This window comes from Etheostoma spectabile, unplaced genomic scaffold (assembly GCF_008692095.1).
Source record: "Etheostoma spectabile isolate EspeVRDwgs_2016 unplaced genomic scaffold, UIUC_Espe_1.0 scaffold00006261, whole genome shotgun sequence".
NCBI classification, from domain to species: domain Eukaryota; kingdom Metazoa; phylum Chordata; class Actinopteri; order Perciformes; family Percidae; genus Etheostoma; species Etheostoma spectabile.
The window spans coordinates 43,230-68,825 of record NW_022603349.1 but is presented as its reverse complement, the minus strand read 5'-3'; the positions used below and the strand labels follow the sequence as shown (position 1 = coordinate 68,825).

The window sequence follows — 25,596 nt, the reverse complement described above, 5'->3', positions numbered from 1 at the left end:
TGTATAATGTGTGTATAATGTGTGCTTTCTGTCTGTATCTGTGTATAATGTGTGTTTTCTGTCTGTATCTGTGTATAATGTGTGTATATTGTGTGTTTTCTGCCTGTATCTGTGTATAATGTTTGTATAATGTGTGTTTTCTGTCTGTTTCTGTGTATAACGTCTGTATAATGTGTGTTTTCTGTCTGTATCTGTGTATAATGTGTGTATAATGTGTGTTTTCTGTCTGTATCTGTGTATAATGTGTGTTTTCTGTCTGTATCTGTGTATAATGTGTGTATAATGTGTGTTTTCTGTCTGTATCTGTGTATAACGTGTGTATAATGTGTGTTTTCTGTACCACACCCCTATATAAAATCTCAGGACTGATCTATAAAATATTAAATAAAGTCCTCAGGTTGCACACGCTGAATGATTTCATCGTCCTCTTAAAACTCTCTGAACCACCGTTGGATAACAATGTGACGTTATGTATTCAGGAATTCACTCCTTGACAAAACATGTTTTTTCCAACAACGTAGAAAACATAAATGAACCAAAAGTAAAAGCTGACGAAGGAGAGGTGAAACCCCCCCAGGCCCTGGGACAGTATCATCAGGACGACATGCTCCAGCTCGTACTCCGTGTACATCACAGAGAGCAGGAAGTCTGGGAAGTGTTGACATTAAATGAAGATAAAAGCCAACCACTCATATACACTCACTATACTGGCCACATGGCACGGGGGGGGGGGGGGGGGGGAACCAATGAAGGACACGTGGACACCATGTTTGGTCAGTGGAGGAAAAGAAGTGCATCCAATAATGAAGTATAATGTATACTTTATACTTTATTTTATATTATTTTATCAGACGTGTTAGTTATTAGTACGGGCATTGTGACAGAAGAAAAAAAGGACAAATCATCCAACAAATTACAACTGAAGATCTTTAATAATAGATCATCTTGTTTTTCTTTATTAACACTGGGGACTTTATTATCAAGGACTTAGACTTAGACTTAAAAAACTCGAATGTCCTCTAGAGGCCGTTTGTTCCTGAGTGATTTTTGAAGGACAGAGGAGTATCTGAGTATTTGAGTATCTGAGTATTTGAGTATCTGAGTGTCTGAGTATCTGAGTGTCTGAGTATCTGAGTATCTGAGTATCTGAGTATCTGAGTATCTGAGTATCTGAGTATCTGAGTGTCTGAGTATCTGATGTCTGAGTATCTGAGTATCTGAGTATCTGAGTATCTGAGTGTCTGAGTATCTGATTGTCTGAGTATCTGAGTATCTGAGTGTCTGAGTATCTGAGTGTCTGAGTATCTGAGTATCTGAGTATCTGAGTATCTGAGTGTCTGAGTATCTGAGTATCTGAGTGTGAGTATCTGAGTATCTGAGTATCTGAGTATCTGAGTATCTGAGTGTCTGAGTATCTGAGTGTCTGAGTATCTGAGTATCTGAGTATCTGAGTATCTGAGTGTCTGAGTATCTGAGTGTCTGAGTGTCTGAGTATACGAGTATCTGAGTGTGTGTGTTTATAGTTTCTCATATTCGTCTCGGGGTTGGAAGAGACATGTGATGACACGTTGGACCTGAACTCGTCCTCCTTGGTCTTCGTCCCTCCCAGACGAGCTGCTCGGGCTGATGATGAGTCACGGCTCTCTTTATAACCTAATAACGTCATCATAAATTATATTTTCAGGAAATATCAACAGAAGCTGATTGTACAAGTGTTTACTAGGAGGTAGTTGTTGTGAGACTTTAACTAGTTGTGACCTACTACGTTTCCCCTGAGCGTCTTAGTTACTCGTTACTACAAAATAAAAGAAGAAGAAACTAGTTACACTGGAAGAAAGCAGCTTGGAGACTCTGAGACACTACCTCCTGCACCAAGGTTTATCTACATATTTATCATTACAGCAGCTGCACACTTTTGTATTCCCATCCTGTATGTATTAAAAATATTAGTTAGTTATTAGTATTTTATCCTATTATTACTTCATGTATATTGTATCCTAGCATTTCATTATATTTACATTCTGTGCAACTGATTTTGTTGCTGGACCATCTCTCTCTCTCTTTCTCTCTCTCTACCTATCTATCTAACTAACTAACTAACTAACTAACTAACTAACTAACTAACTAACCAAAACAAATAATTAACTAAATGACAGAGTGAGGCAGAGAGTGGCCAGTGATGTGAACTGAGCATGTGCAGAGAGAGAGAGAGAAGGTGCTGTGCTTCCCAGTTTCCTTCTCCTGTTTCTTTCTAACCCTTTTCTGATTGGACTGTTGTCTACTTCCACTCTTTCTATTGGACGATGTGTTTTTCCCCCCTGGTTCCTGATGTGAAGCCCTCTGGACACCTGCTGGTTGCTGTACGGTGATATGGAAATACATTTTGAATGATTGATTGATAATGTGACTGCACCAACACCACACATGCCTTCACATGGAAACCACCTGGGTGATAAAGCTCTTCTTGGTGTGCAGCTCCACAGTCAACTTTAGTCTACTTTAGTCTACTTTAGTCTACTTTAGTCAACTTTAGTCTACTTTAGTCTACTTTAGTCTACTTTAGTCTATTTCGGACACATGTCAGTGGTTAAACAGAGGCGAGGTGTCGTTGTGCTCACTTCCTCCCACACCTTGGCCAGTTGGGGGGGGGGGGGGGGGGGGCACCTACAGAGAGATGGCTCCTTTGGCTCAAGAAGGTCAAGATTAAATATACTTCACATACATATATACAGATATACGTTCTGATGTTCACACATACAGAAATGTTCTTCAGTTCTAATCGGTAATTTTGCGTGAGCGTATGAATGCGTGAGCGTCTGAATGCATCGGCATATGAATACATGAATATGAATGCATGAGCGTATGAATGCATGAGCGTATGAATACATGAATATGAATGCATGAGCGTATGAATGCATCGGCGTACGAATACATGAATATGAATGCATGAGCACATGAATGCATGAGCGTATGAATACATGAATATGAATGCATGAGCGTATGAAGACATGAATATGAATGCATGAGCGTATGAATGCATGAGCGTATGAATACATGAATATGAATGCATAAGCGTATAAATGCATGGGCGTATGAATACATGAATATGAATGCATGAGCGTATAAATGCATGGGCGTATGAATGCATGAATATGAATGCATGAGCGTATAAATGCATGGGCGTATGAATGCATAAACTTATCATCAGTCATCTGGCGTTGCCAGATCATGTTCATGCAATTATACGCCCATGCATTCATAAGTTCATGCATGCATACGTTCAGTCGTGCATACGTTCATGCATGCATAAGCTCATGCATTCATAAGTTCATGTATATATGCTCATGCATGCATATGCTCATGTATTCACACGGTCATGCATTCATGCATTCATACGCTCATGCATTCATAACCTCATGCATGCATACACTCATGCATGCATACACTCATGCATTCATACGCTCATGCATTCATTCGCTCATGCATTCATACGCTCATGCATTCATTCGCTCATGCATTCATACACTCATGCATTCATTCGCTCATGCATTCATTTGCTCATGCATTCATACGCTCATGCATTCATTCGCTCATGCATTCATACGGTCATGCACTCATACGCTCATGCATTCATACCCTCATGCATTCATACGCTCTTGCATTCATACGCCCATGCATTCATTCGCTCATGCATTCATACGGTCATGCACTCATACGCTCATGCATTCATACCCTCATGCATTCATACGCTCATGCATTCATACGCTCATGCATTCATACGCTCATGCATTCATTCGCTCATGCATTCATACGGTCATGCACTCATACGCTCATGCATTCATACCCTCATGCATTCATACGCTCATGCATTCATTCGCTCATGCATTCATACGGTCATGCACTCATACGCTCATGCATTCATACGCTCTTGCATTCATACGCCCATGCATATGTGAGCGTATGAACTGAAGTATTCAACCTGGGCGGAGGTGTCAGTCACAGAGGAAGACGGGGGGGGGGGGGGGGGGTACTGATCAAAGTCAAAAGTCAAGATGGAGGAAGCATCTCTGCTGCGGCTGCTCCGTAAGTAACGCTTTGTTTTCTTTATAATAATAATAATAACTGAGAAAACTGAGACATCGGTAGTCTAGGTTACACAGCAATGTTTGTTTTATATTCTATAGTTAATATTATAGTCTATACATAGTTATTATTATTTTCTGTATGTCTTCATTTTTAAAAATGTGAACCGGACCAAAGTCCAACTGACCTGGATGTCTCTTGTCTTCAGTGGTGATGTCTCTGCTGAGTTGTCCCTCAAACCAAGGTCAGTGGTTTGTCTCTGGACCCAGAGTCCTGGTCAGAGTCCTGGTCAGAGTCCTGGTCAGAGTCCTGGTCAGAGTCCTGTTCAGAGTCCTAGTCAGAGTCCTGTTCAGAGTACTGGTCAGAGTCCTGTTCAGAGTCCTGGTCAGAGTCCTGGTCAGAGTCCTGGTCAGAGTCTTGGTCAGAGTCCTGTTCAGAGTACTGGTCAGAGTCCTGGTCAGAGTCCTGGTCAGAGTCCTGGTCAGAGTCTTGGTCAGAGTCCTGTTCAGAGTCTTGGTCAGAGTCCTGGTCAGAGTCCTGTTCAGAGTCCTGGTCAGAGTCCTTGTCAGAGTCCTGGTCAGAGTCCTGGTCAGAGTCCTGGTCAGAGTCCTGTTCAGAGTCCTGGTCAGAGTCCTGTTCAGAGTCCTGGTCAGAGTCCTGGTCAGAGTCCTGTTCATTGTCTTGGTCAGAGTCCTGGTCAGAGTCCTGTTCAGAGTCCTGGTCAGAGTCCTGTTCAGAGTCCTGGTCAGAGTCCTAGTCAGAGTCCTGTTCAGAGTCCTGGTCAGAGTCCTGGTCAGAGTCCTGGTCAGAGTCTTGGTCAGAGTCCTGGTCAGAGTCCTGTTCAGAGTCCTGGTCAGAGTCCTGGTCAGAGTCCTGTTCAGAGTCCTGGTCAGAGTCCTAGTCAGAGTCCTGTTCAGAGTCCTGGTCAGAGTCCTGGTCAGAGTCCTGTTCAGAGTCCTGGTCAGAGTCCTGTTCAGAGTCCTGGTCAGAGTCCTGTTCAGAGTCCTGGTCAGAGTCCTGTTCAGAGTCCTGGTCAGAGTCCTGGTCAGAGTCCTGGTCAGAGTCCTGGTCAGAGTCCTGTTAAAGGTGGAGAGGGATAACGTGTGTGGTCAATGTTCAGATGTGGTTATTTGGAAAGGTTTAGGATTAAGAAGCATGAATTGAATTAGTGAGCCATTTTATATATGTATATATGTACACACATTCATATACATGTATATTATACACATCTATATACGGTATATCTATATATGTATAGATGTATACATAAATTGTAAAAAAAATCAGAAAAGGATGAAGCCAAAGCTTGTATGTTTCCCTTCATTCACTTTCACTCATTTCTTTTATATTCCATATATTTTACAACAGGATAATCAATATCATGTGTTACCAATTTGTCAGTGTGTGTGTGTGTGTGTGTGTGTGAGAGTGTGTGTGTGTGTGTGTGTGTGTGTGTGTGTGTGTGTGTGTGTGTGTGTGTGTGCGCAAAGTGTTTGTACAAACAAGAAGTTCTATATTTATCCAACCTGCACCTTAGTGACACATCACACCTACGTGGGTAGATGCCGGCTTGTTCCACACGTTGAAACCCCCCAGAACACCAGATGTGGTAAACCACATCCCCCTGAGACTCGGAGTGGCTTCAGTGTTGTCGTGGGCGACAGTAGACAACAAGAAATAAAGATATAGATAAAGACATAAAGATAAAGATGAAAAACAACATCCCACAGGATGAGGTTGATGAGGATGAGATGGAGGAAGGTCTCCACCTCAGATCAGTTAGTACATGTGGGAAGATGTAAGATTCCTTAAATGTCCCAGAGGACCAGTCACTTTGTGGAAAGCAGTGTTGGTCACAGTAGCAGTAATAACTACCCCCCCCCCCCCCCCCCAGTGTCTCTGACTGTGAGTCCCAACAGCTCCCAGGTGTTTCAGGGACAGTCTGTCTCTCTGAGCTGTGAGGAGGACGACAGCTCTGCTGGATGGACTCTGAGGAGGATCACAGAAAAGGACATCAGGACTCAGTGTGGAGATGGCTGGGGAAGACCTGCTGGTTCCTCCTGTAACATCAGCTACATGCTCCCGTGGGACGGTGGGGTGTACTGGTGTGAGTCCAGAGAGGGAGCAACCAGTACCAGCATCAGCATCACTGTCCCTGGTAAGACCAGACTGGGGGGTCAGGATTGATGAAGCTGTGTGTGAATGGATGACATGCTGTAGTCTGTCTCTGTGTTGAGGTGGACCAGTGATCCTGCAGAGTCCTGTCCTCCCTGTGACGGAGGGACAAGACCTCACTCTGCACTGTAGGACAGAGACGTCCTCCAACCTCCCAGCGTCTTTCTATAAAGACGGCTCCTTCATCAGGACTGGGCCTGCAGGTCACATGACCATCCCCCATGTCTCCAGGTCTGATGAAGGCCTCTACAGGTGCAGCATCAGCGGTGTTGGAGAGTCCCCCCCCAGCCGGGTCTCTGTCTCAGGTGAGGACGTTGTGATAATAAAAAATTATAAAAAATGCCAAACAAGTTACAAAAAAATTTGACCCCTTTACAAAACCTTCAATATAAGAGCAATGACAAAGGGCGTTGAAAAAAATGACACATGTTGGAAAATCTGCAATAACGCAGGAAAAAATCAACAAAAATCAACAAAAATCAAAAACATCAAAAACATCGCCCAAGGTGACACTTGTTTACAAAGTGAAAAAAAAATTGGATTTTTTTTTAAATGAAATTACATGATAAAAAAAAATGCCAAAAAATTGACAAAATGGCAAAAAAACATCAGAAAAAAAAGAAATAATAATATTTAAAAATTGACAAAAAAGTGAATGACAACAACAGTGAAAACTGTGACAACAACAATTGGGAAAAAAAACATCAAAAATAAAGTTAATTCTTTTTTACACATATGTATGTAAAAGAGTTACAGAAAATTGGGAAAAAAATCTGAAAAAATGAATCAAAAAATATATAAAAATTGAAGAACTTGTTTAAAAAGTGACAAAAAAATTTGAACAAAAAATATTGGAAATAACATAATTTAAAAATTTAAACAAATGCCAAAAAAATTACCAAAAAAATGAAAAGAAAACATCATGAACAACGTACAAAATTGACAAAAAATTGGTGAGTAAAAATTAGAAAAAACGTTATTAAAATTTGTAAAAAATTAACAAAACAATTGGGGAAAAAATCCCCAAAAACTTAATTATAAACATTTAAAATTATAAACATTATAAACAAATTTCATTGTGACAAAAAATGGAAAACTGTGACAACAAAAAATGGGAAAAAACGTGAGAAAAACAAAACATAAAAAGAATCCCCCCCCCCCCCCCCCCCCGCTGGCTGTCTGTCTCAGGTGAGGAGGCTGTGATCTATGAACACAGCTTTATTGATTTGGATGTTTTTGGCCAATTAGATTTTTTTCAACCCTCTTAAATTAAAAATTTAAACAAATGCCAAAAAAATTGACAAAAAATTGAAAAGAAAACATCATAAACAACGTACAAAATTGACAAAAAATTGGTGAGTAAAAATTTGAAAGAAGCGTTATTAAAATTTGTAAAATATTAACAAAACAATTGGGGAAAGAAATAAAAAAAAAAAAAAATTAATTATAAACATTTAAAAAGTGACAAAAAATTTGAAAAAACCCCCACTGGAAATAACATTATAAAAAAATTAAAACAAATGCCAAAAAAGTGGAGAAAACAAAAGGAAAACTGTGACAACAAAATCTGGGAAAAAAACCCTGATAAACGCGTCCCAGGTGAGGAGGTTCCCTTTGGTTTCAGGACTTCATTCATCCAGATATTCACCTGACTCTGATTCTCTCTACAGGGAGACCAGAGACCTCAGACCCTCCTCCCAGCTCTCTGCCGCCCCCCTACACTCTTCCCCCTGAAACCTCTGCAGCTCCACTCCCTCCAACCTCTGCAGCTCCCCCCCGGGCCTCAGACTCCCTCCACCTTTTGTGCAGACTAGTGGTCCACCTGGTGGTGTTCTGTCCGTACTGCATCTCCACCTTCATCATGGTGTCTCTATGTCGATGCAGGACCACAGGTAAGACTCTGAATCACTGACCTTACAATCCATCACCTTTCTAGTGTAGATGATTGACAGTTGTCTTTAACCCTCATGTTGTCCTCATGTTGTCCCCATGTTACCCTCATGTTGCCCTCATGTTGTCCTCATGTTGTCCTCATGTTGTCCCCATGTTACCCTCATGTTGCCCTCATGTTGTCCTAATGTTGTCCCCATATTGTCCCCATGTTGTCTTTATATTGTCCTCATGTTGTCCTCATGTTGTCCCCATGTTGTCTTTATATTGTCCTCATGTTGTCCTCATGTTGTCCCCATATTGTCCCCATGTTGTCTTTATATTGTCCTCATGTTGTCCCCATGTTGTCCCCATGTTGTCCTCATGTTGTCTTTATGTTGTCCCCATGTTGTCCTCATGTTGTCCCCATGTTGTCCTCATGTTGTCTTTATGTTGTCCCCATGTTGTCCTCATGTTGTCCCCATGTTGTCCCCATGTTGTCCTCATGTTGTCTTTATGTTGTCCCCATGTTGTCCTCATGTTGTCCCCATGTTGTCCCCATGTTGTCCTCATGTTGTCCTCATGTTGTCCTCCTGTTGCCCTCATGTGGTCCTCATGTTGCCCTCATGTTGTCCTCATGTGGTCCCCATGTTGTCCCCATGTTGTCCCCATGTTGTCCTCCTGTTGCCCTCATGTTGTCCTCATGTTGTCCCCATGTTGTCCCCATGTTGTCCTCATGTTGTCCTCCTGTTGCCCTCATGTTGTCCTCATGTGGTCCCCAAGTTGCTGATTAACAGTTGTCTCAGAGCCAAACTCTTCCATCACAACACACATTTCCATTTCACATCTCGTTATTTTCAGTGGCAATACACAGACGCTAAGGATCTATTACCATATATAATATAATATAATATATCTTTTAAAATATAGTATATATAATATTTAATGTATAATATATAATATATATTATGTGTTGGTCAGTTTGTCCCATTTTGCAGATGAAACAGATGTTGATAAGTTTCCTTTTGGGGAAATCATTAGAAATTGGGGAAAAATTAGAAGTTGGTAGTAAAAAGGTTATAAATTGCAATATATCGCAGAATATTGCAATATTATTAATACCACAATAATATTGTATCGTGGCATAAGTATCGTAATGATATCGTATCGGGAGGCGTCTAGTGATCCCCCCCCCCTCCAATAATCCAATTAGTCACAAGATGCAGTGAGCCCAGAATAAAACCATCTCTGTGATGTATTCCCCATAGCGTTTTTCTCCTATCCCAGAATGCATCTGCACAGACCTTCCGCCACAACGCTGTGGAGGAAGGTCTGTACAGATGCATTCTGGGATAGGAGATGTCTACCAATGCCAGAATAGACCGTGAGCAACAGCAACCCGAAGGTTTTCTGATTTCTGATATTTCAGCTCATCAATTTCCTACACTTTCTTTGTGACCTGAACTGACTCTAGGAAATGACCTGCCTGTTGCCGTGGTGATGACCCCCCAGACTGAGGAGGGATTGGATGATGATGATGATGATGATGATGTCATCACCGCTGTCTCCACTGAGCATCACTTCTGAATTGATCTGAAGAGCAGCTCCAATGTTCAAGACCTCGTAGTTTAAAAAAAAAGGGAGGACCCACAACGCTTCCCTGTGGAACTCCACATGTTCTAGTTTTTGTCTTTAACCCCGGATCTTAGACTCGTTAAAGGTCCAGTGTGTCCTCTCCTGTTTCTGAAATTCTGATTTTGAATCCGTGTGGTCTTCCATGTTTCCTTCTTCTAACTTTACGTGATCGGGACGCAACGATACCCGTTAGCAACGTTAGCATCAGCTGTGAGTTTATCATGTGACATAAGACCCCATGTGACATGATGTTGGTTGGGTTGGGTTTCTGTAAACAACATCCCAGAGTCCGGTCTAGACCTGCTCTTTATGGAAAGACCTGGGAGATAAATAACATCCCAGAGTCCGGTCTAGACCTGCTCTTTATGGAAAGACCTGGGAGATAAATAACATCCCAGAGTCCGGTCTAGACCTGCTCTTTATGGAAAGACCTGGGAGATAAATAACATCCCAGAGTCCGGTCTAGACCTGCTCTTTATGGAAAGACCTGGGAGATAAATAACATCCCAGAGTCCGGTCTAGACCTGCTCTTTATGGAAAGACCTGGGAGATAAATAACATCCCAGAGTCCGATCTAGACCTGCTCTTTATGTAAAGACCTGGGAGATAAATAACATCCCATATTACTAGACCCTCCAACATTTTAGCCAATCAGGAGCCGATTCAAACAAGACCATGCATTCAAGTCAAGTTTATTTCATCCATAAAAATGTAAATTACAGTAATAATAATAATAATAAATTGAATTTGTATAGCGCTTTTCCCGAGCTCAAAGTCGCTTAATAGGGTAGAGACAGTGTTTATTTAAAAAAAAAAAAAAACTAAGGATAGGCAGAACCGAAAAGATGGGTCTTCAGACATGACTGAAAAATGGTGAGGGACTCAGAGATTCGGATCTCATGGGGGAGGGAGTTCCACAGTTTTGGAGCTGCCCTGGAAAAGGCTCGGTCCCCAAAACTGCGGAGCTTTGACTCATACCCGCCTTAATACCCATAAAAACTAGAACATTAATAAATACATTGCACAGAATTTAGACCTTAGTGCTGAGTTATCGCTGCTTTTCTCCATAAAACCAGACTGTATAGATGCAAAACACATCCTGAACCATTTCTAATTACTGATTTCTATATTGATGTATGTACAGTAGTTATTAGGATGAGTGTGATTGATGTGGGTGTGTTTTTGTATTTGAGAAGTTTTGTATTTTGCACTTTTTGTTGTAATTTGGTTTTTTTCTTCTTTTTTTTTTGCAAATGGATCTTTTTACCTTAATTAAAAAAATTGTAAAAATCCAACCTTTAAGGACATCAATTTTCTTTGTGAATGAATTATGTTTCATATATAAATAAATATTCTTCCTTAAAAGTCAGGGGGCATAAGTATACACCCCCCTATCTTAAAATACAGGGGCATAAGTATATACCCCCCTATGTTAAAATACAGGGGCATAAGTATACACCCCCCTATGTTAAAATACAGGGGCATAAGTATACACCCCCCTATGTTAAAATACAGGGGCATAAGTATACACCCCCCTATGTTAAAATACAGGGGCTTAAGTATACACCCCCCTATGTTAAAATACAGGGGCATAAGTATACACCCCCTATGTTAAAATACAGGGGCATAGGTATACACCCCCCTATGTTAAAATACAGGGGCATAGGTATACACCCCCCTATGTTAAAATACAGGGGCATAAGTATACACCCCCCTATGTTAAAATACAGGGGCATAAGTATACACCCCCCTATGTTAAAATACAGGGGCATAGGTATACACCCCCCTATGTTAAAATACAGGGGCATGAGTTAACACCCCCCTATGTTAAAATACAGGGGTCATAAGTATACACCCCCCTATGTTAAAATACAGGGGCATAAGTATACACCCCCCTATGTTAAAATACAGGGGCATAAGTATACACCCCCCTATGTTATACACCCCCCTATGTTAAAATACAGGGGCATAAGTATACACCCCCCTATGTTAAAATACAGGGGCATAAGTATACACCCCCCATGTTAAAATACAGGGTGCATAAGTATACACCCCCCTATGTTAAAATACAGGGGGCATAAGTATACACCCCCCTATGTTAAAATCCCATAGAGGCAGACAGGTTTTTATTATTAAAGGCCAGTTATTTCATGGATCAAGATACTATGCATCCTGAATAAAGTTCCCTTTGCCTTTGGAATTAAAATACCCCCCCCCCATCATCACATACCCTTCACGCATCCTGGGGCTTGGATCCCTAAGGTGTACGCATCCTGGGGCTTGGACCCCTAAGGTGCACGCATCCTGGGGCTTGGACCCCTAAGGTGCACGCATCCTGGGGCTTGGACCCCTAAGGTGTACGCATCCTGGGGCTTGGACCCCTAAGGTGTACGCATCCTGGGGCTTGGACCCTAGTAAATATGACATGTTGATTATTGGCATCATTGAAGATCATGAGGGCAATTAGAGAGACTGGCTCCGCTTGTCCTGGTCTGTGTGTGTGTGTGTGCGTGTGTCTGTGTGTGTGTGTCTGTGTGTGTGTGTGTGTGTATCTGTGTTTGTGTGTGTCTTTGTGTGTGTGTGTGTGTGTGTGTGTGTGTGTGTGTGTGTATCTTGAACATTCATGTTTCCTTTTATTCATTAATTTGTTTTTAAGGTCCTACAACCATTTTAACATCCAGTGACCTCACATCAGCCCAGATCCTCTGCCAGCCCAGATCCTCTAGCAGCCCAGATCCTCTAGCAGCCCAGATCCTCTACCAGCCCAGATCCTCTGCCAGCCCAGATCCTCTACCAGCCCAGATCCTCTACCAGCCCAGATCCTCTACCAGCCCAGATCCTCTGCCAGCCCAGTTAGTCCTGAAAACATGATGTTGATATCTCGACTGTAGACACCAGGGTCGATGTTTTACAAGTTATTATAGAAATTAAAACAAGATGAACTGTAACATGGACCTCAGGTCTCAGAGGTGAAAACATCATCATAGAAACATAAGCAGCTTCACCACGAGTGAGTCAATGATTACAGTCTCTGAGGGGCAGGAAAACCGTGTAAAGACCTCCGAACTGGAGTGATGTGAACACTGAGTTAATATAAACATTTATCATAACTTAGACCATCATTTCATACAATAATAACTCAAGAAATGTACTCACGATATTAACACACACACACACACACACACACACACACAAACACACACACACACACACACACACACACTTTCTACATTTGTAGGATTTTAAATATTTAAATAATATTTAAGAAAGAAAGGTTCTGTCATTGTTATTACTACACACATGCCAAGTTGATTTACTTATGTGTACTCTATAATACACATTATTTTGTAGTTTTTTTCCGTTGTTATTTTTTTTTATTTTGAATGTGTTCAGTGTTACAGTAAAAATTCAGTTTTTTTAAATCTGTTGACCTACTTTCATTCTATTGGTTGCTGTTGACGTTACGTCCAATCAGCTTTCGATGTGAGGGCAGAGGGGCGGGCCTTCGGCGGTGACGAGGTGAACGACCGTTATCCGTGATGATGAAGAGAATCAGTTATCTTCACCGGAAGCTGGTTAGCTGCACGCGCTGAACCGGACAGAAGGTAAACATACAGACATACTTATATATATATATATACATACATATATACTTATATATATATACAGACATATAGACATATGGAACACATACGTGTGTGTGTGTGTGTGTTAATATCGTTTTACATCCATACAGTTTGAAACAGTTATGATACCAACGGCTGTTAGCATCGTTAGCCCGCTAGCATCGTTAGCCCGCTAGCATCGTTAGCACCGTTAGCAGTTAGTGTAGCACAAGCTAAAGTCCGCGTGGAGGGTGACCGGACGTCCCCGGTTTTGGTGACCTGTCCCCGGTTTTCACTGTGACTGACAGACCCGAAACTGGAATGAAAGAAAGAAAACACGGACCCAACTGGGCTAACTGGCTCTGTTAGCCTACAAGCTAGCACTCCGAGTGCTAGCTTGTAGCCAGTGGAGTCTATTAGAAGCTCTTTCCCGGTGAGGCTGAGCGTTACTGCGCAGACTCCAACTGACGTAGATGTGACGTGAGCAACCTAACATGCTAGTTAACATCAACATAGACACAGGCTAATTACTGCTAACTAACATGCTAGTTAACATTAACATAGACACAGGCTAATTACTGCTAACTAACATGCTAGTTAACATTAACATAGACACAGGCTAATTACTGCTAACTAACATGCTAGTTAACATTAACACAGGCACAGGCTAATTACTGCTAACTAACATGCTAGTTAACATTAACACAGGCACAGGCTAATTACTGCTAACTAACATGCTAGTTAACATCAACATAGGCACAGGCTAATTACTGCTAACTAACATGCTAGTTAACATTAACATAGACACAGGCTAATTACTGCTAACTAACATGCTAGTTAACATTAACATAGACACAGGCTAATTACTGCTAACTAACATGCTAGTTAACATTAACACAGGCACAGGCTAATTACTGCTAACTAACATGCTAGTTAACATTAACATAGACACAGGCTAATTACTGCTAACTAACATGCTAGTTAACATCAACATAGGCACAGGCTAATTACTGCTAACTAACATGCTAGTTAACATTAACATAGACACAGGCTAATTACTGCTAACTAACATGCTAGTTAACATCAACATAGACACAGGCTAATTACTGTTAACTGACATGCTAGTTAACATCACCATAGACACAGGCTAATTACTGCTAACTAACATGCTAGTTAACATTAACATAGACACAGACTAATTACTGCTAACTAACATGCTATTTAACATTAACATAGGCACAGGCTAATTATTGCTAACTAACATGCTAGTTAACATTAACATAGACACAGGCTAATTACTGCTAACTAACATGCTAGTTAACATTAACATAGACACAGGCTAATCAGAATCTGCTTCATTCTCCAGGTGTTGTTGGGATTTAAAATGTTACATGTGCTTAAACATTGTGTGTGATTTTGCATTATATATTCTACTTTTAAGCTAAAAGGGAAAAGCATTGTTTCATCATAAATGAAGACATGTTGGTCACACATTAAGTTTGTTATCATGCATTAAGTTGTTTTACAATACTTTTCTCTAAGATAAGATGTTCTGGTTCATTCTGTTATGACCCAGCTCTCCTAAATGTGTCAGAAGCAGGACTGAATGTTAGGGACGGGTCCTGGTTCTGGTTCCAGTCCCTCTTTACAGCCCAGCTAAAGGGCAGCAGGTCATGTTATCTCTGCCCTACACACACTCACTCATTCACTCTCATACACAAACACACACTCTCACACACACACACACGCACTCTCACACACACACACACACACACACACTCACTCTCTCAGACACACACACTCACTCACTTAAACACACATACACAAACACTCACACACACACACTGTTGTGGAAGTTTCTGTTCAGCGAGGGAGGAGTTAGTGTTGAAGAAGAGACCTTGTTGAAACCAAATAAAGACTGAAGGCTCCAGACTGGATTAAAGGTCTAGGTCTTCGGTGGAGGAAGTTTAACAGTTTTCTGCAGAGAACAATCAGATGACGAGAACAGCTTCCACAATGTAGAGAGTTACAAAGTGGCAACAGTTCTGGTAAATACAATCAGTAATACACTTCTTTATAGGCAGTGCCCCCCCAGAGGAAAACCAACCCTTGTTTGGAAAACCAGTTTAATCTCAAACTTAACAATCAGTGGACCTCAGGCAGACAGTTGGAGCTCTTATATCTTTCTGAATCTGCCCCTCGTGTGTCAAGTGTCTTGACCGGTCATTCTATCTTAGCTGAAAAAGGACATCTTGTCTCTTGGATAGGCTCTGGTCTCGACCTGGGACCTGCTCTGGTCTCGACCTGGGACCTGCTATGATAAACACAGCTTAGGACAACTGTTTCTGTCAGGCTCCACGTCGTCTATCCTTGGTGGGAGAATGCAAAGTCATAACATATCCAGTTGTCTCCTACGAAGTGATCAAACTGAGGACAGATACAGGAACCAAATACTCTGAGAGCCATTGGAGATATTATTATGAATAATTAATATGAAAATCATTGCTTAAATGTAATTTTCCCATTACAACACACACACACACACACACACACTACTTCAGTGAGCTGATCCATGGCTCTTCCCGGTGTATCAGTGTGTGTAACATTACTTCGTCCTTCGTCCTGCTCCATCCCTCCATGACCTCCCAGTTAGATAGAAGATGGCTGACGTTAACGTATTCTTTGGGAATCTTTCCAGTTCTTCCCTTAAAGAAGCACCAGGCCGGTCTTGTTGCTCCATCAAAACCTCTTTCTGAACTTTCCATTTCCACACAGGAACATCTGGAGATGTTCTGCTAAATGAAGTGTGGTTGGTCCAGGCTACTGTGCCTGTAGCTTGGAGCTCCAGTTAATGACTTTTGGGCCTTCCATTTTAGTAGTTCTTTCAGTCTGAATGCAGGAGATCCTTGACACTCTGTAGTCCTGTGGATCGGTCCCTCATCAGCCCTCGCATCTTCTCCATCAAACACAAGATTTAATCTAGTAAAACATGGTCAGCTAGAACTCACTCACACCTCCATTACTTCTTCTAACCCTTGTATCATTATCTCTGCATGCCCCCCCCCCCCCCCCCCCCCCCCCGGGTCTACCAAAGGAACCTTCAACAGACGGCAAGATGGCGACCAGAGCAGGAAAGATGGGCAAGAAGGAGGAGGTGCAGCCTGCAGCAGTGAAGGAGGAAGAGGAGGAGAAGGAGGAGAAGGAGGTGCAGCCTGCAGCAGTGAAGGAGGAAGAGGAGGAGAAGGAGGAGAAGGAGGTGCAGCCTGCAGCAGTGAAGGAGGAAGAGGAGGAGAAGGAGGTGCAGCCTGCAGCAGTGAAGGAGGAAGAGGAGGAGAAGGAGGTGCAGCCTGCAGCAGTGAAGGAGGAGGAGGAGGAGTACGTGGTGGAGAAGGTGTTGGACCGCAGAGTGGTGAAGGGAAGAGTAGAGTTTCTGCTGAAATGGAAGGGGTTCTCAGAGTAAGTATGAGTCTAGAACAGGGGTGTCAAACTCAATTGCACAGGGGGCCAAAACTCAAAACACACTTAATGTCGAGGGCCGAACAGTATTAACATTTATTTAACAGACTAAATATTGGTGTTTTTTAACGATTAATATGAATCAAAATACAGGATATCATTCCAAAATAAATAAATTCAACTTAAAATATTTTGCTCTTCATAAAACAATATCCTGTCAATGCAATACATTCAAAATCTGTACATGCTGGAATATAACAAATCTGAAAATGTAAATGAAAAATGTAATTTAAAGTAAAAGTTAAATCATAACAAAACATAACATTCAATTTTCTTGTCCTATTTAGTCAGAGCCTGAGACTTGGAGTCTTTTCTTTGCAACAAGTTGGTTTATGTTTGGGGTCAGGTTCTGTGTTGTGGAGATTCTCAGGATGGATTGCAGGTGTTCATCAGTGAGGCGGCTCCTGTGTGACGTTTTGTTAATTTTCATCACAGAGAACAGCTGCTCGCACACATACAGTGGTGCTCAAAAGTTTACATACACATGCTTAAGTTGACTAAAAAGAGGAATAAAAAATCATGTTTTGGAAATTTATTTTAATACCTAAATTAAAAAATGAGGTAAAATCCAACCTTTAAGGACACCAATTTTCTTTGTGAATGAATAACGTATTGTAAATAAATAAATGTTCTTATTTAAAATACAGGGGTCATAAGTATACATACCCCTATGTTAAATTCCCATAGAGGCAGGCAGATTTTTATTATTAAAGGCCAGTTATTTCCTGGATTCAGGATATTATGCATCCTGATAAAGTTCCCTTGGCCTTTAGAATTAAAATAGCCCCACATCCTCACATACTCTTCACCATGCTTAGAGATAGGCATGGGATACTTTCTATAAAATCATCTCTCAATGCAAATCAAACCAGGTATTAGTCTAACTGAAATAAAACCATGCCTATCTCTAAGCATGGTGAAGAGTATGTGAGGATGTGGGGCTATTTTAATTCTAAAGGCCAAGGGAACTTTATCAGGATGCATAATATCCTGAATCCAGGAAATAACTGGCCTTTAATAATAAAAATCTGCCTGCCTCTATGGGAATTTAACATAGGGGTATGTATACTTATGACCCCTGTATTTTAAATAAGAACATTTATTTATTTACAATACGTTATTCATTCACAAAGAAAATTGGTGTCCTTAAAGGTTGGATTTTACCTCATTTTTTAATTTAGGTATTAAAATAAATTTCCAAAACATGATTTTTTATTCCTCTTTTTAGTCAACTTAAGCATGTGTATGTAAACTTTTGAGCACCACTGTATGTGCTGCCAAACATGGACAGGATTCGAGCCGCATGTTGGCGGAGCTGCGGCATCGCTTCAGGAAGGAAGCGGGTGAACTGTGCTGGCCCCTCAGTGTCGTACTTTGCCTTCAGTGTCCCGTTACACTGCAGTTCTATCAGCTCCATCTGCATTTCTACTGGTGCGGTTTCCACGTCGACTGCAAATGGGTTGCGAAGCAGCTCGAAATTACTTTTCTGTGCCTCAAAGTCACTGAAGCGCCGGGCGAACTCAGTGCGCAGCGCGCTGAGTTTTTCAGCAAAGGTGGCATTTGGGAAAACTGTGTCACTTTCTTGGTTCAGTATTACTTGGCAACAGGGAAAGTGAGACAAGTTGCATTGGTGCATTTGGGTCTCCCATAAGCGCAGCTTCACTTGAAATGCCTTCACTGCATCATGCATATCAGTTATTATGTGCTCCCGTCCCTGGAGTTGAAGGTTTAAAGCGCTAAGATGCGACGTAATGTCAGCCAGGAACGCCAACTCACATTTCCACTTTTCATCCCGCAAAACTGTGCAGTCTTTCCCCTTACTGTCCATGAACTGGCAGATTTCCTCTCGCAGCTCAAAGTGTCTTTTGAGAACTTTTCCCCGACTCAGCCACCGGACCTCCGTATGATACGGCATATCGCCAAACTCGCAATCTATTTCCCGCAGAAAAGACTGGAATTGGCGGTGATTTAAACCGTGGGCTCTGATAAAGTTGACGGTTTGTGTTACAGGTTTCATCACATGATCCATTTTTAGGACTTTAGCACTCAGCGATTCCTGGTGTATGATGCAGTGATATACTGTCAACTCACCGGCACAGTTCTCCTCCCGCATCTTTGAGCGCATCCTTCCCACCAGTCCATTTTTTTTCACCACACATCGCAGGTGCGCCATCTGTTGTAAGTCCAACAAGTTTTTCCCATGGCAGTCTCATGTCGGTTACACTTTGAAATACATTTCCAAAGATGTCTTCTCCTTTCGTTGTCCCGTGCATCGATTTAATGTCCAGTATTTCCTCTGTTACGCACAAATTGGAATCCACTCCACGGATGAATATCGCCAGCTGTGCAGTGTCAGTCGAGTCAGTAGTTTCATCCACGGCCAGGGAGTATGCAACAAAATCCTTTGCTCTTTCAATCAACTGTGTTTTCAAATCAGTCGCCATCTCACAAACCCGATTAGCAACAGTGTTTCTGCTGAGGCTTACATTTGCGAATGCTCGCGTTTTATCTGGACAAACGACGTCGCACACTTTCATCATACAATTCTTCACGAATTCCCCCTCGGTAAACGGCCGTCCTGATTTGGCGATCTCTTCGGCCACAATGAAACTTGCTTTCACAGCAGCTTCACTTTGTGATTTCGCTTTGGTGAAAAACGTCTGCTGGGATGTCAAATTCTTCTTCAACTCCTCTACCTTTTGTAGCTTCTGTCCTGCGCTCAGGTTTTTTAACTTGTCCTCATGTTTTGTCTCGTAGTGCCGTCTTAGGTTATACTCCTTCATTACAGCGACGTTACTCCCGCAAAGGAGACACACTAATTTACCTGCAATTTCAGTAAACATATACTCATTCTCCCACCGGCTTTGAAAGATTCGGTTTTCAGAATACATTTTTCTCTTGGCCATTGTTGTGGTCTAGCTTTGATTTGATATTAGCGTTGTAGACCGCGAACTTGAACCGCGGCTTGCCGTTGGCGGCAATTGCACTGCATCATGGGATTTGTAGTTTGGGGCGTCATATCACAGGGCCATTAACAACAGATATATACAATGATCACGCGGGCCGGATATAATTGTATGGCGGGCCGGATGTGGCCCGCAGGCCTTGAGTTTGACACATGTGGTCTAGAAGATTAATACTTGGTGTTCTTGGTCCTAATATACTGTGTATATAAATATCATTATCATATCGTTCAATGAGAAAATATAAATAACTGAAAACATGTCTTACATTCTAGTTTCTTCAGAGTACCCCCCCCCCCCCCCCCCCTTTTGCTCTGATTACTGCGTTGCACTCTTGTTATTCTCTTGATGAGCTTAAAGAGGTCGTCACCTGAAATGGTTTCCCAACAGTCTTGAAGGAGTTCCCAGAATGCTCAGCACCTGTCGGCCATTTTGCCTTCACTCTGCGGTCCAGCTATCCCCAAACCTTCTGGACTGGGTTCAGATCCGGGGACTGTGGAGGGGCAGCACCCCATCACTCTCCTTCTTGGTCCAACAGACATACACAGCTTGGGGGGTGTTGGGGTCAATGTCCTGTTGGACAATAAATGATGATCCAACTAAACGCAGACCGGATGGCATGGCGCTGCAGGATGCTGGGGTAGCCATGCTGGTTCAGTAGGCCTTCAATTTGGAATAAATCCCCAACAGTGTCACCAGCAAATCCCCCCCCCCCCCCCCCCACCCCCACACAATCACACCTACTCCTCCATGCTTCACGGTGGGAACCAGGATGTAGAATCCATCCGTCACTTTTTCCCCATCGCACAACGACACGGCGGTTGGAACCAAGGATCTCAAACCTGGACTCATCAGACCAGAGCCCAGATTTATACTGGTCTAATGTCCATTTCTTGTTTTTCTTGGCCCAAACAAGTCTCTTCTGCTTGTTTCCTCTCCTTAGCAGTGGTTTCCTAGCTGCTAGTGGACCATGAAGACCTGGTCCAGTCTCCTCTTACCAGTTGTTCTAGAGATGTTCTGCTGCTAGAACTCTGTGTGCTATCAGCTGGTCTCTAATCTGAGCTGCTGGAACTTGTGATTTCTGAGGCTGGGGACTCAGAGGAACTCATCCTCAGCAGCAGAGGGGACTCTGGGTCTTCCTTTCCGGGGGGGGGGCGGGGGGACTCTGGGTCTTCCTTTTCATGCAGCGGTCCTCATGTCATCTCATTTTTCTTCTCTTAGCTGATTGGTTCTTGCCATAATATGAATTCTGCCAGTCGTCCAATAGGCTGTCGGCTGTGTATCAACCTGACTTCAACCTGATTAATAAGGCAAGAAACTCCACTAATTAACCCTGACAAGGCCCACCTGGGGGGGGGGGGACCATTTTAGGGGACTACCTCATGAAGATCATTGAGAGAACACCAAGGGTTTGCAGCAATATCAATAAAGCAAAGGGGGGGACTTTGAAGAAACGAGAATATAACAATATATATATAAGACATGTTTTTAGTTATTTCACACTTTTTTTGTTAAGTACATAATTCCACATGTGTTCATTCATAGTTGTGATGCCTTCAGTGATAATCTACAATGTAAATAGTCCTGAAGATAAAGGAAACACATTGAATGAGAAGGTGTGTCCAAACTTTTGGCCTGTACTGTATATGTGTTTATGCAAATAATCTACAGCATAGATTGCAGCATTGTATCATGCCCTCAAAGTTGACATAAGTTGCAGACACACAAATAACCTCACAAGATGGCAGCAGAAAAAAAGGAATAATAGGAATGCAAGTTAGAGTGAGAATGGATTGTCTTAAAAAAAGTGTGAGGAGATGTTCTTCTGTCTGCTCTCACCTTTCCAGTGAGGAGAACACATGGGAGTCGCAAGACCACCTGGACCTGGACCTGATCACCGAGTACCTGCAGGACCACAAGGAGACGGAGGAGAAGAAGAAGGAGGGCAAGAGGAAAGGTGTCAGGGAGGAGGAGGTGAGTGAAGGAAAGAGGGTACTCCAGACTGAAGAGTCCCACAAATCTATCTATTATTGATGAACAGCGCGAGCTGGAAACTCGGCCTCTGTAAAAACAAAACAAAAGTGGGAGATAATAGCGGACCAACTGAATGTTAGTCTCAAAATCTACATTTATGGACTACTGCCCTTAAACCACTGAAGGAGTCACTTGTCATTTGCGCAGACAGCTGTACACTTTTTCTAAAAGCTAGCAGTGGGAGTTAATGTTACTGAGGAAATGTATATTTAGCCCACGAGAGAGAGAGGGAGAGACAGAGTGAGAGAGAGGTGTGTAGCCACGCATCACATCCTAGCATTGTAGATAAGTGGCTGTAATTTATCTTCTGCACCCTGTTAAAGGGCCCATATTCTGCTCATTTTCAGGTTCATACTTTTATTTAGAAGTTGTACCAGAATTGGTTCTTGTGGTTTAATTTTCAGAAAACAACACATTTTTGTTGTACTGCACATTGCTGCAGCTCCTCTTTTCACCCTGTGTGTTGAGCTCTCTGTTTTAGCTCCAGAGTGAGACATCTCACTTCTGTTCCATCTTTGTTGGGAGTTGCACATGCTCAGTACCTAGGTAAGGACTACTAGCCAGTCAGAAGCAGAGTATGAGGGTCCTGACAGTACCTAGGTAAGGACTACTAGCCAGTCAGAAGCAGAGTATGAGGGCCCTGACAGTACCTAGGTAAGGACTACTAGCCAGTCAGGAGCAGAGTATTAAGGAAAGCAAAGAGCTCTTTGGAGCGGTTTGTGAACAGTGTTTTCTGTTGAAGATGGTAAGTCCTTCAACAGAACATGTACAAATATTAAGATATTTAGAATAATAAAGGAGAAAAGCCCAAAAGCATAACATGAGCACTTTGAGGAGTAGGCTACAGCTGGTAATAAGTGTAAATGGTTATTATCCTAACTCCTTGAGTGGTGACATGACCGTAAATATGTTTTTAGGCTGCTTCCACATTCAGGCGGTCCGCCATCATCTGCCACGCTTCCTCTCGCTGTTTCATTACAGCATTACACTTATTTCACTACAACGTGCCTTAAAACGTACAATTTTCCGGAACTTATAAAAGTCATGAAAATCACATTTGCTTCCATAATAACCAATTGGCAAACGTTTACCTTCATTTCGTTATAAATAAAAATAAAAATTGTGAGTGAGAGCAAGTCCAGGGTCTAAAGAAGGTTGTTCACTATCTCTCTGTTTGTCTGTTGCTATAGAAACAGAGAGGAGGAGAGGGACCCAAACGTCACCGCTGTCAACACTGTGACAAATCTTTCACATCATCAGGATATTTAAAGATTCATCAGAGAGTTCACACTGGAGAGAAACCTTACAGCTGTGATCAATGTGGGGAAACCTTTTCTCAGAGTAGTCACCTTAAAAGACACCAGCGCATTCACACTGGAGAGAAACCGTACAGCTGTGATCAATGTGGGGAAACCTTTTCTCGGGGTAGTCACGTTATAATACACCAGCGCATTCACACTGGAGAGAAACCATACAGCTGTGATCAATGTGGGGAAACTTTTTCTCAGAGTGTGAATCTTAAATCTCACCAGCGCATTCACACTGGAGAGAAGCCGTACAGCTGTGAACAATGTGGAAAAACGTTTTCTCTTAGTAGTGGCCTTAACTCTCACCAACGTGTTCACACTCGAGAGAAGCCGTACAGCTGTGAACAATGTGGAAAAACCTTTTGTAGGAGTGGTACTCTAGATATCCACCGACGTGTTCACACTGGGGAGAAGCCGTACTGGTGTGAACAATGTGGAAAAACCTTTTCTAGGAGTGATAGACTTAAAAATCACCAGCGCATTCACACTGGAGAGAAGCCGTTCAGCTGTGAACATTGTGGTAAAACCTTTTCTAGGAGTGATATCCTAGGTATCCACCGACGTGTTCACACTGGAGAGAAGCCGTACTGGTGTGATCAATGTGGGAAAACCTTTTCTGAGAGTGGTACCCTTAAACGACACCAGCGCATTCACACTGGAGAGAAGCCGTACTGGTGTGATCAATGTGGGAAAACCTTTTCTGAGAGTGGTACCCTTAAATCTCACCAGCGCATTCACTCTGCCTCGTTGTGAACGTGTTTCAGAGCCAAGCTGTTTCCTCCTCCTCCTCATGCCCTGATAGCTGTGTTGTTATATTCTGATCTTCTCTCCACATTGAAGGCTGACCAGCAGTAACTTTATCTTCTGAGCAGCATGGATGTTATCCTGGCTACGACTACGTATTACGCTCCCTCCCTTTGAAGGGTTAACTCCACTCAAAATGAGCTTTTTTTCCTGTAATAAAATATTCTGAGGTCAGGGTTCAACTGCTAGCGCTGTTTCACTAATGCTGCAACGGAGGAGTATTTGTTCTTATCTCTTAACATCTCTGTTTACTAAGGTGTCAAAGTTCTGAAATATTTAGTCTATTGTCCCTGAAGACAAAGAAAAGAAGGACTTCCTCAGAAAGAGAAAACATTATTTCTGTATTTTGTTCTTGTTTTTTAATTATTCACTAAAGAATAAAACCACCTGAGCTTGTTGTGAGCTAGGGGACCAAAAGACTTGATCCTTGATTTTAGTCTTTTAACGTCTCTCTCTCTCTCTCTCTCACCTCGGCTTTCTGAGGGTAGTAAAGACTCCTCTTTAATCTTCGGGGGGGCTGATACCCGGCGGGGACCGAACTTGACAGTCAGACCTCCTGTTATCTCCTAGTGGGGGGGCAGTTCCAATCCGCTCTGCCGGTCAGAGCCACCGAGGTCTTAGCATCTCTCAGACTGGTTAGAGGTCTTAGCATCTCTCAGACTGGTTAGAGGTCTTAGCCACTCTCGGACTGGTTAGAGGTCTTAGGTCTCTCGGGACTGGTTAGAAGTCTTAGCCTCTCTCGGACTGGTTAGAGGTCTTAGCCTCTCTCGGACTGGTTAGAGGTCTTAGGTCTCTCGGACTGGTTAGAAGTCTTAGCCTCTCTCGGTCTGGTTAGAGGTCTTAGCCTCTCTCGGACTGGTTAGAGGACTTAGCCTCTATCGGACTGGTTAGAGGTCTTAGCCTCTCTCGGACTGGTTAGAGGTCTTAGCCTCTCTCTGACTGGTTAGAGGTCTTAGCATCTCTCAGACTGGTTAGAGGTCTTAGCCTCTCTCGGACTGGTTAGAGGTCTTAGGTCTCTCGGGACTGGTTAGAAGTCTTAGCCTCTCTCGGACTGGTTAGAGGTCTTAGCCTCTCTCGGACTGGTTAGAGGTCTTAGGTCTCTCGGACTGGTTAGAAGTCTTAGCCTCTCTCGGACTGGTTAGAGGTCTTAGCCTCTCTCGGACTGGTTAGAGGTCTTAGGTCTCTCGGACTGGTTAGAAGTCTTAGCCTCTCTCGGTCTGGTTAGAGGTCTTAGCCTCTCTCGGACTGGTTAGAGGACTTAGCCTCTATCGGACTGGTTAGAGGTCTTAGCCTCTCTTAGACTGGTTAGAGGTCTTAGCCTCTATCGGACTGGTTAGAGGTCTTAGCCTCTCTCGGACTGGTTAGAGGTCTTAGCCTCTCTCGGCCCGGTTAGAGGTCTTAGCCTCTCTCGGTCCGGTTAGAGGTCTTAGCCTCTCTCGGACCGGTTAGAGGTCTTAGCCTCTCTCGGACCGGTTAGAGGTCTTAGCCTCTCTCGGACCGGTTAGAGGTCTTAGCCTCTCTCGGACCGGTTAGAGGTCTTAGCCTTTCTCGGACTGGTGACCAACGAAGGCCAGCGGGCGTCCTTGAGAAGGAGGGGGGACCTCA

The 25,596-nt window shown here is 42.7% G+C and overlaps 3 protein-coding genes and 1 pseudogene across 3 annotated transcripts; 2 read left to right on the top strand and 2 right to left on the bottom strand.

The window, feature by feature from the left end:
- Window positions 1-4,317: 4,317 nt before the first annotated feature.
- Window positions 4,318-5,703, bottom strand: LOC116677976 (clumping factor A-like; annotated as a pseudogene).
- An 89-nt stretch (window positions 5,704-5,792) lies between these two features.
- On the top strand, window positions 5,793-9,850 carry LOC116677975 (Fc receptor-like A). The gene is made up of 5 exons (XM_032508132.1): window positions 5,793-5,844; window positions 5,978-6,241; window positions 6,321-6,563; window positions 7,929-8,150; window positions 9,602-9,850. The coding sequence occupies exons 1-5, from the start codon at window positions 5,793-5,795 to the stop codon at window positions 9,712-9,714; spliced, it is 894 nt and encodes a 297-aa protein (XP_032364023.1). The 3' UTR covers window positions 9,715-9,850.
- A 7,126-nt stretch (window positions 9,851-16,976) lies between these two features.
- LOC116677963 (general transcription factor II-I repeat domain-containing protein 2-like) lies at window positions 16,977-19,789 on the bottom strand. The gene is given in 3 exon segments (XM_032508113.1): window positions 16,977-17,348; window positions 18,150-19,029; window positions 19,031-19,789. Coding segments are annotated over 3 exon segments (1,821 nt in total). The 3' UTR covers window positions 16,977-17,166.
- Window positions 19,790-23,166: 3,377 nt separating this feature from the next.
- LOC116677970 (zinc finger protein 239-like) lies at window positions 23,167-24,222 on the top strand (the record flags this gene model as incomplete). Its single annotated transcript, XM_032508130.1, has 2 exons — window positions 23,167-23,620; window positions 23,873-24,222. Coding segments are annotated over 2 exons (522 nt in total), but the record flags the coding sequence as incomplete, so codon positions are not given.
- Between the last annotated feature and the right edge of the window lie 1,374 nt (window positions 24,223-25,596).

What these genes read in the sequence shown, in the direction of transcription:
- LOC116677975 (XM_032508132.1), top strand. Translation starts at nt 5,793, where the DNA reads ATGAAAAACAACATCCCACAGGATGAGGTTGATGAGGATGAGATGGAG. An exon ending in TGAGGATGAGATGGAGGAAG is followed by an intron (nt 5,845 to 5,977) that starts GTCTCCACCTCA and finishes CCCCCCCCCCAG; the next exon opens with TGTCTCTGACTGTGAGTCCC. An exon ending in CATCAGCATCACTGTCCCTG is followed by an intron (nt 6,242 to 6,320) that starts GTAAGACCAGAC and finishes CTCTGTGTTGAG; the next exon opens with GTGGACCAGTGATCCTGCAG.